Source organism: Tupaia chinensis, unplaced genomic scaffold, assembly GCF_000334495.1.
Source record: "Tupaia chinensis unplaced genomic scaffold, TupChi_1.0 Scaffold147500_2, whole genome shotgun sequence".
In the NCBI taxonomy this organism is placed as follows: domain Eukaryota; kingdom Metazoa; phylum Chordata; class Mammalia; order Scandentia; family Tupaiidae; genus Tupaia; species Tupaia belangeri.
Window position 1 is genome coordinate 893,988 of NW_006207352.1, and position 10,006 is coordinate 903,993.

A 10,006-nucleotide genomic window follows, 5' to 3' on the forward strand; every position below is an offset into this window, starting at 1 on the left:
GCCCGGAGGGAAAGCGGGAAGGGCAGGGCCCCGCCAAGGAGAGGCTCCCCGGCTCCTTGGAGCCACACACCTCCCGGGCGCAGGCCGGCCGGGCCCCAGCAGTTTGCTCTGACGACACGCAGCAGGCTCAGCAAAGACGGGAGGGTGGGCAGAGGGCATGGGAGCACGACGCCCCCGTAAGGGTTCTCTGACCCTGCTGCAGGTGGCAGTGGGAGAGCCCCTTCTGAGGCCGTCGTGCACGAGGTATGAGGTGGAGCAGGCACGGGGCACCCCGCTGTCCTCGCTGTGTCCCCCACGTGGAGGCAGGCATGGGCAGGAGACATGCTCTGGTCGCTGTCAGGGCAGTGACCTCGCACTCTCAGGTAAGTCGAGCCCCCCTGTGCAGAGAAGGCCCGACTTTGCGGGCAATAGCTGACTCTGGTCTGGCCCAAAGACACAAGCTAAGCCAGGAACACCTCCTGAGGTGAAGGAAGCTACAAGAGGCTGGTGGGGCCGGCAGGTTCTGGAACCCGATCTGCCACGGATGGAAGAGCCTAACCATCAGGGAGGGAATGCGTCGCAAGGGGCCCATGAGCCACGTTTAAGTCTCTAAGTAACCAGTTGGGAAAGTCAGGGCAAGTCTCCCTATGTAGAAATGCTTCATGTCATGACTTCCTGACAACACGATAGCTGAGGATTTTTAGGATTTATTTTTTCCTGTAAGGCATGTACACTCACCGGAGAGACAGAGAGACAAAAAGTGAGAAATCACTTCTCAGGGAGGATAGCCACACGTGCCGCGCTGCAATCCCTTCTCTGTTCTCCTGGGACATCAGGCACTGACACACATGCACCCAAAACCTGAACTGTGGCCGGCCCTATGGGAGTCCAGTGACATAACTGCTACACCATCTGCTGGTTCCCCTAAGGAATTTTTAAAAAATAAATTGAGAGGACAGCAGGCAGAGTGGTGGTTCATGCACAACAGCAGTTCAAGTCCTGGATCTGACAGCTAGAGAAACCACGTGGGCAGTGGCACAGTGGTTAAGGTACTAGACCCCCACGTGGCTGACCACAGTTCAAGTCCAGGCCCTGGCGGGTTGCTTTCTCATTATCTCACTCTCCACCCTCTCTCTCTCACTCTGTCCCTCTCTGGTCAAATTAAAATATATTTAAAAAATAAATAAAGTTAAATAAAATAACTTTAAAAAAAACATGCCAGGGAACCAGCAGATGGTGTAATGGTTATGTCACTGGATTCCCACATGGCTGAACACAGTTTGAGTCCCGGATCTGGCAGCTTGAAACTCATACTGGGCATGTGCATGCGTGCCCAAAATCCCAAGAGGAGTAGAGAAAAAGGGACTGCAGAGTGGCCATCCATGCTGTGGAGCCATTTCTTGCATTGTGTCTCTGTTTCTCCAGCAAGCGCATGCTCTCTATAGCAAAAACCTATTAATAAACAAACAAACAACTGGGGGAAAAAACCTCAAACACCACCTCAAAGAATTTCAATAGTTCCATTGGCGGATTGAACCGGGGGCCAGAAGAGGATTTTCACGTACTGTCTCAACCAGTTTTCAATGGTTACCTTACAACAGTAATTTGCACCCGCCCGAGAAGCACTCCTGATAGGCAAACCTTCCTGAAGAATGACAAGGGAACACCCTCCGCCACCCAGAACTGGTAAGAGTAAAAAGCAAAACGAAACTGGAAGACATTGCAGGAAAGGTCAGCCTCGCCCTTACTGAAGACTAACCCAGGTTATAGAGGTACTCGTAGCTCGGCAGGTTGTAGCCCACGATGTAATGGGTCTTCCAGCCTCCGAAGAGAGGGAAGCGTGGCCGGACCTCCATCTCCACGGAGTCATCCAGAACCAGGAGGTGGCTGGTGGACACGTTGCCGATCTCGTCCCGGCAGTACACGTCCTGGGCCGCGGCAGGGAGGATGGTCTGTAAGAGAGCGGCCTCCTCAACTGGGGCTCCTCGGGGAGGCCCCAGCAGGTGGGCTGCTGCACAGGCCTGCCCGAGGCTGACAGCACCAACTGCGGCCGACCTAGAAGAGCCTCACTGCGGAAGCCAGCAGGTGGCGTGGTGGTTAAGGGCTGGACATCCCACATGGCTGACCACAGTTCAAGTCCCACACCTGGTGGCTGGCTTCTCACTACCCTGCCCCGTGGGTGTGTGTCCCTCTGTGTCAAATAAATTAATGAATAAGATTAAATAAGTGATTCTTTAAAAATAAATAATAAAAAAGCCTCACTTTCCCAACAAGGTCTCAAAATTTCTAAAGCCACACTTACTCGTCAATCAGTGCTGCGAGGCAGCCAATTCTCTCAACAGTAAGCGACTAAGAGAACTGGGAAAGGGCTGATAAATACTGAAGATTCAACACGACGTGGCACACGGCCAGCAGGTGGCATGGTGGTTAAAGGCACTGGATTCCACATGGCTGACCACAGTTCAAGTCCCACACCTGGCAGCTTGGATTCTCATTTTCCCTCTCTCTCTCTGTCTCTGCCTGGTCAAATTTTAAAAATAGTAACAACAAATGGAATTAAATAAACATTCTTTAAAAAAATAAGTTAACCTTGCACATAATTCTGCAGAGGGAGACGAAAGGTGGGAAATACGCCGAGTCACTAGGTGGGTGAGGATTTGGGGTCCTCTCTACCAACTCTTTCAGAGAAGAGACGTCCACTTGGCGAGGCCTTCCGCACAGTGAGTGTGCAGAGACGTCTGACACAAACAAGGCGTAAACTACACATGCGTGTAAGACTGTCTTTAAAACAACACTACAGGGGCCAGCAGATGGCATAACAGTTACGTCGCTGGACTCCCCCAAGTATACATGCCCTGTAACAAAAAAATCTAAGAAAAAAAAATCGGGGCAGCAGGTGGTGTGGTGGTTAAGGGCACTGAACTCCCACATGGGCAACCACAGTTCGAGTCCCAGACATGGCGGCTTGCTTTCTCACTCCCTCCCCCTTACTCTGTTACCCTCTCGTCAAATTAAAAATAAATAAATAAATAAATTATATTAAATAAAAACAATTCTTTAAAATAAAATTAAAAGTAGCAGAAGAGTCTGTGGGTTTCTAAGACTGGCATTCAACTACTCCAACAGCAGTCAATCCGAGACAGCTACTTTACTTAATGAGTTCCCAGAAGTGAGCAAGGGCAGGCGTGACAGACAGCTCTCGGGTGTCTGAGGTGAGCACGACATACCTTAAAAGAGCGGATGGAGGACACCCCACTATCCGGCTGTCTCTGGTAATCGTAGCGCGAGAAAGGCCCCTTGAGCACAGCCCCCGTGTGCTTCAAGTCCACATTCTCCTCCACAGCAATGTTGCCCCAGTGGGAGACCTCAATGACACGGGTCATGCTGGTGATGGTCAGGAAAGGGCTGTTGTTCTCATAGTGGACTCTAAACGTGTCCTGGGGAGGACAGAGACATGTAGGACGAAGCCTGGGCAGCAGAGGACTCAACCCTAGTTTACATCGAATCAACTGAGAACGTCTCATTAGCACAAGAGCAGCCGAAATGTGAGGCATCGCAGATACGCAGTGTTCACCGGGCGTTCGGCTCACACGTGGAGACGAGTTATCATCTGTGTTACTGGCTAGAAATGCAGGACATAAAAATTAGGCTCGAGGGAACCAGCAGGTGGCATGGTGGTTGAGGTGCTGGACACTCCCATATGGCCGACCATGGTTCAAGTCCTGGACCTGGTGGCTTGCTTTCTCACTTCCCCTCTCTCTCTGTGTGTGTGTCTCTCTCTGGTCAAGTTAAAAATAAATAAATGAATAAATAAAGTTTAAAAAAAAAAAACAATTAGGCTCAAATATGCTTTTTACATGGAAACACAAAACCTTCAACCCTCCATCCATTCTCCAGTAATGATGTCAGGAGGGAGAATAGACAGGGGCAGCAGGGGTGTGGGGCTACGGCAGCTGGATCCCACAGAGACAGCTCTGAGGCTTGGCCCCAGATCCAGAGGCTTGAAAATCACACCACCTGTGTGCGTGCATGTCTCGACTCCCAAGGAGAACAAAGAAGGGCATGCAGCATGCCATCCCACCCCACCACTACCACCGGGGCACTGGTTTCTCACTTTCCCTCTCACTCGCTCACTCTGTGTATTTATTTCCATCAAACACACAAGCCCTACGGGGGTAGGGGAGAACCAGAAATAAGTGAGACTCTTAACAGCTAAGAAACATAATTTACAGGTAATTCACTACTTTCTCCTAACAGTTTTTTTCCAAATATCTACAATCATTTTTTTTTTGGAGGTTTTTGCTGTAGGGCACATGCGCTCGCCAGAAAGACAGAAAGCGAGAAATCAACCCCAGGGGGGATGGCCACGCTGCAGTCCCTTCTCCTCCATTCTCCTCTCGGGATCTTGGGCACGCACGCACACACGCCCGGCGTGAGTTAAGCCACCACCAGGTCCTGGACTCAAACCATGGTCGACTACATGAGAGTCAAGTGACATATCCATTATGCCATCTGCTGGTCCCTACAATCATCTTTTTAAAATGCCTTTTAAATGACTTTACAGCCCTAAAATGAAATTTCAAATTGTAAATAAAGAAAAATCCAAACACTATGGGCCAGCAGGTGGCATGGTGGTGAAAGTGGCTGGATCCCACATGACTGGCTGCATGCTTTGAAAACATGCTGGCCTGTGTATGTGCATGCATGCTCAAAATCCCAAGAGAAGAGACTGAAGTGAGCCCATGCCCCCCATGGGGTGCCTTCTGTCTATCTAGGGCAGGCATATATATCCTATAGCAAAAAAGTAAATACATAAAACTTTTTTGCCAGGGTGCATGCACTCACTGGAGAGACAAGAGGGAAGGAAAGTGGTGGAAAATCACCCCACCCTGGGGGAGGCCACACCACAATTCCTTCTCCATTCTCTTCTTGGGATTTTGAGCATGTACACACGCACACATGCCCAGTTCAGGACTCGAACCGCTGGCAGTGTGGGAGTCCAGTGCCTTAACCACCATGCCACCTGCTGGCCCAAAAACTATTTCTTTTGGGAGAAAAAAAATACACATACGCATATACACATATACGTACGTACACATATATATAAACATATACATGCACACACAAACATTCTAATGAAGGGCCTGCTCACAGCACAATGGTGAAGCTGTGTGTGGAGGGTACAGCTCTCACATGGCTGACTAGTGGCCACCACACTGGATTAAAGTCCAGGCAGGGTCTGTGTGCGTTGAACCCCTTGCCTCTGGGTGGAGAAGAAAGGCCTGCGGTGGCCGGCCCACTGGGATGTGCCTCCTCTTGCACACGAGTGCCCCATTCAAGCCTCTGGGATTAGAAATACTTTCTTTAAAGATCGAGTGAAGACACAAGCTCTACCCAGTGAGCTGGAGAGTAAACCCAGAGGGGCTGGCAGGTGATGTGGTGGATGAGGAAAGGTGCAAAGAGTTCCAAAAGAACTTTTGTAAATTCTTGCTTCAAGGGACCAACAGGTGGTGTAATGGCTAAGTTGTCAACTGCAGTTCGAGTCCTGGACCTGGTGGTTTAAACTCACGCCGGGCGCATGTGCGTGCGTGTCCAAGATCCCAAGAGGAGAATGGAGGAGAAGAGATTGTGGCATGGCCAACCCCCCTGGGGGTGATTTCTCGCTTTCTGTCTCTCTGTCTCTGTCTGTCTGGTGAGTGCATGCACCCTACAGCAAAAACCTCTCCAAAAAAAAAAAAGTTTATCTTAGAAGTGATGTGGAAGGGAACCAGCAGTTAGTGTAATGGCTATGTCGCTGGACTCCCATGTAGTCGACTACGGTTCGCGTCCCGGACCCGGTGGCTTAAAACTCACGCCAGGTGCGTGTGCGTGTGTGCCCAAGATCCGGAGAGGGTGGCCATCCCCCCTGGGGGGTGATTTCTCGCTTTCTGTCTCTCTGTCTCTCTCTGTCTGTCGGGCGAGCACACACACCCTATAGCAAAAACCTTTAAAAAAAAAAATATATCCCAGCGTGAGTTTAAGCCACCGGGTCCGGAACTTGAACCACAGTTGCCCGCGTGTTAGTCCAGAGCCTTAACTAATATACCACTTTCTGGTCCAGTATAATTTCGATTGTTTTATATTTGCTAAGGATTGTCTTGTGACCTGTCATGAGATATGTTGTGGAGAACAATCCATACAGGCTTCGAAAGGGTGTATATTCTGCTGCCTGGATAGAATGATCTCTGTGTGTGTTAGCTCCACTCGGTCTACAGATCCACATGTTGTTTTCTTATTAATTCTGTCTAGTTGTTCTATCGCATATTTAAAGTAGGGAACTGAAGCCTCCAGCTATTATTTTATTGCTATTTCTCCCTTCAGTTCTGTCAAAGTCTGTTATATATAATTAGGTGCTCTGATACCAGGTGAGCATAAATTTAAAATTGTTATATTGTTAGTATGAATTGATCCTTTTATTGTCATATAATGCCTAAAAGAGGAGAAGAAGAAGTGATGTGGAAACAGGGAGGGCGAGGTGATCTGACTCGGCCTAAAATACTCGAGCAAAGAGAAAGAGTGCTGAGGCGGGCACGGTCCAGATAACCGCTGCCCACGTGGCGCTGGGAGTGTATCGCCGGCCTCTCCACTTCTGCGGACGTCTGACACAGCCATTAACTCCAAAACCAGGTGGAGCCTCTGAGACCTCGGCCTGTGGCCGGCACTGCTGCCCCCAGCAGCCCGGCTGGGCCTCCAGGCCCCCTCTTACTGCCTCTGCCCAGCACAGCAGTTTCTCCTGCCTGGCTGCCATCCAGCTCTCCAAGTGCCACCCCTAGCTTCTCTGGGTGCTCCAAGACGGAGACCCATGACTCCCATGGAACCCTCACCGTAGGCTAAACCTCTGCAGATGGGGCTGGCAGGAGGTGTGGTGGTTAAGGTGCTGGACTCCCACATGGCTGACCACCGTTTGAGTCCTGGACCTGGCAGCTTGCTTTCTCTCTCTCTCTCTCGTTCTCCCTCTGTCTTTCGCTGGTTAAATTAAAATAAATAAATAAAGTTAAATAAAATAATTATAAAAAAAAAAAAGGCACTGCAGATGGGGTCAGCAGATGGCACGGTGATTAAGAGCCCTGGACTCCCACATGGTCAACCATGGTTCAGGTCCTGGACCTGGAGGCTCACCTTCTCTCCCTCTCGCTCTGTCTTTCTCTGATCAAATTAAAATAAATAAGGTTAAATAAAATTATTTTTTAAGAAAGGTTTTTGCTATAGGGCACCTGGCATGAGTTCAAGCTGCCCATGGTAGACTACGTCAAAGTCCAGAGACATATCCATTATACCATCTGCTAGTCCCAAATTAAATAATTCTTCAAAAAAAAAAAAAAAAAAAAAAAACTCTGCAGATGAACTCAGCAGTGACTTCAGCTTCTGCCCACGCACACTCACCAAGCCCCCCAGTCAGCAGTTGCCCTGCCAGACCGCCTCTGAACAGACAGGACGGGCCAGGCCCCCCGAGCCCACCTGACTATAAGCAGGGATGTCTTTGAAAGGCCCATAATCCAGGAGGTCCTCAGAGCGTGTGGGGTTCCCCAGCTTGGTGTAGCTCTCCACATTGCGGGAGGCGAGCTTCACACGCATGGTCTGAGTCTTCGTCGGGTAGGGAGAGTAGAAGTAATGGTTCCCCTCAAACACCACAAACTGCTTCTCTGACTGGGTGATCTGGGTCGGATATGGCTGAAGCACATGGGTGTAGACTGTTTCCACAATGACGGAAATCTTGGTCCCAGGATCAAGAGCCGCTGGGAGCTTGACCGTGAAGAATCTCCCACTGGAGGAGGAAGAGGAAGAGAATCCAGAGATTGAGAAAACTGAACAGAAGCAGCAGCTCCAAGCCACAGCCAAACTGTCTGCACGACAGCAGCGGTCCCCTTTACGAGGTGTTCTCACCTGAGCCTCTCAGGACAGAGGCCCAGAGCTCACCACAAAGCTGCTGGTAACCGCCAAGGGTACAAGCCCTAACGCCCAGCAAGAGGGTAAGTCAGACATTCCAGTAGGGCCAGTCCATGGCACCATGACTAAGGCCGGATCCCACAGAGCTAGCTGTATGGTTCGAGTCCTAGACCCAGCAGCTTGAGACACACTAGGCACGGTGCCCGAGTGCCTGAGCCCTGAGAGGACACAGAACTGGCAGAGAAGAGGCTGCAACATGACCATGACCTACGGAAGGGTTTTCCCTCCTGAGCAAGCACATGCACCCTCTGGCAATTAAAAAGTAAAGAGTGTTCTGAAATAAGTTGACTAAGGATGGCCCATGCTAGCTTCCGAGGGTGGGCAGAGAACCAGGAAGCCCACCCACTCCTGCCTCAGAGTCAGTCTTCCCCAGAGGTCACTCTTTATTTTAATTTTAATTAATTTATTTTTTTTGGAGAGGTTTTTGCTATAGGGTGCATGTGCTCGCCAGAAAGACAGAGACAGAGAGACAGAAAGTGAGAAATCCCCCCCCGGTAGGATGGCCACGCCACAATCAATCCCTTCGCTCCTCTTGGGATCTTGGGCATGCATGCACATGTGCCCAGCGTGAGTTTAAGCCACCAGGTCAGGGACTCAAACTGCAGTCGACTACATGGGAGTCCAGCGACATAGCCATGACACTAACCCAGAGGTCACTCTTGATGGCCTGAAGGCACTGGCGCTGGGCCACCTGCTCGCTGCTGCCCAGGAAGGACAGCAGTACCAGCCATGGATGGGAGGGTGGCTGCTGAGGCGAACCGACTCTCACGGGTTCTGGAACCTGGCGTTCCCGGGGCTGGGCCCCTCGGGCTGGTGTGGAAGGGGACCGCAATGCTGTCTCGGGGTAGAACCAGCTGCTGCCAGTTCGGGGGTCTCTGCACCGATAACCAGCAGAGAAAGGTCAGACACTCTGGTGTATGTCTTGCTCCCACACACAACGTCACCAAGCCAGACGTCAACACACCAGGCCCTCCCGAGCCGCTCCGCCAGCTCGGGCTCGACCCACCTGCTCGCTCACCTTGTGCCCTTGACGTTGGTTTCTCGTACTTCGAGGTTGTTCTCTTCCTCATCTTCTCCCTTCACCTGTTAACAGAAAAAAGCCAGTTATTCTTTTCTTTTTGCCAGGCACAAGTGCCTGCCTGGCCGAGATCCCAAGAGGAGAGGAAGAGGAGGGATTATGTGGCCATGGGGGTGTGGGGGTGGTCTCTCACTTCCCTATCTCCCTGTCACAGCAAGCAAACCAACCTGCAGCAAAACCGACCAAAGCCAAAGGACGGGACCAGTGCTGCACGTGTGCACGAGCCGTGTCACCCTGTCTCCTCACAGGTACATTCACAGGAGGCTGTGCTCTGTGTGTCCACGGGCCGTGTCACCCTCTGTCTCCTCACAGGTACATTCACAGGAGGCTGTGCTGCATGTGTCACGAGCCGTGTCAATCTGTGTCTCCTCACAGGCACATTCACAGGAGGCTGTGCTCCGTGTGTCCACGAGCCGTGTCACCCTGTGTCTCGTCGTGGGCACATTCACAGGAAGCTATGCTGCACATGTCCACGAGCCGTGTCACCCTGTGTCTCGTGGTGGGCACATTCACAGGAGGCTGTGCTCCGCGTGGCCACGAGCTGTGTCACCCTGTGCCTCGTCACCACAGGGTCACCTCTGTAACATGGCCTGTGAACCAGCTCGCTGAGGGGGTGTGCTCGCCTGTCCTCACCCCCACCGTGACCCGGGACCCCCGGTGAGCACTGCGCCCGGAACAGCAGGGCAGAGCTGTCGGCATGCTCTGTGCTCCGCTCTGCACGTGCTCACACACCAGAACACCCAGCGGGCGCAGGGAAGAGGCGGGAGCGAGGGCCGGACTCCGCGTGGCAGCAAAGAGCGCTGACGCGGAACTTCGGGCGGACTGTGCCGGGTCTACACACCCCAAAGCAGTCACCAGCGACCTAGAGAACTCGCTTCGCTAAAGAGGATCTCGGCGTTCCGACTCGGGAGGGCTGGTCAGCCGTGTCCGCGCTCCGGCGGGGCCGCCGCGGGCTCCCCGTCA

At 51.8% G+C, this 10,006-nt stretch overlaps 1 protein-coding gene across 1 annotated transcript in view; it reads right to left on the bottom strand.

Annotated features, from left to right (window-relative positions):
- The window catches only part of RPN1 (ribophorin I), a gene marked incomplete at its 5' end in the record, with an annotated part of 18,582 nt that extends 9,534 nt beyond the window's left edge, over nt 1-9,048 (bottom strand). Inside the window, 4 exon segments of the mRNA XM_014584733.1 lie at nt 1,739-1,931; nt 3,207-3,416; nt 7,477-7,783; nt 8,984-9,048. Of these exon segments, the coding sequence (XP_014440219.1) occupies nt 1,739-1,931; nt 3,207-3,416; nt 7,477-7,783; nt 8,984-9,048 (775 nt within the window).
- Nucleotides 9,049-10,006: the final 958 nt, after the last annotated feature.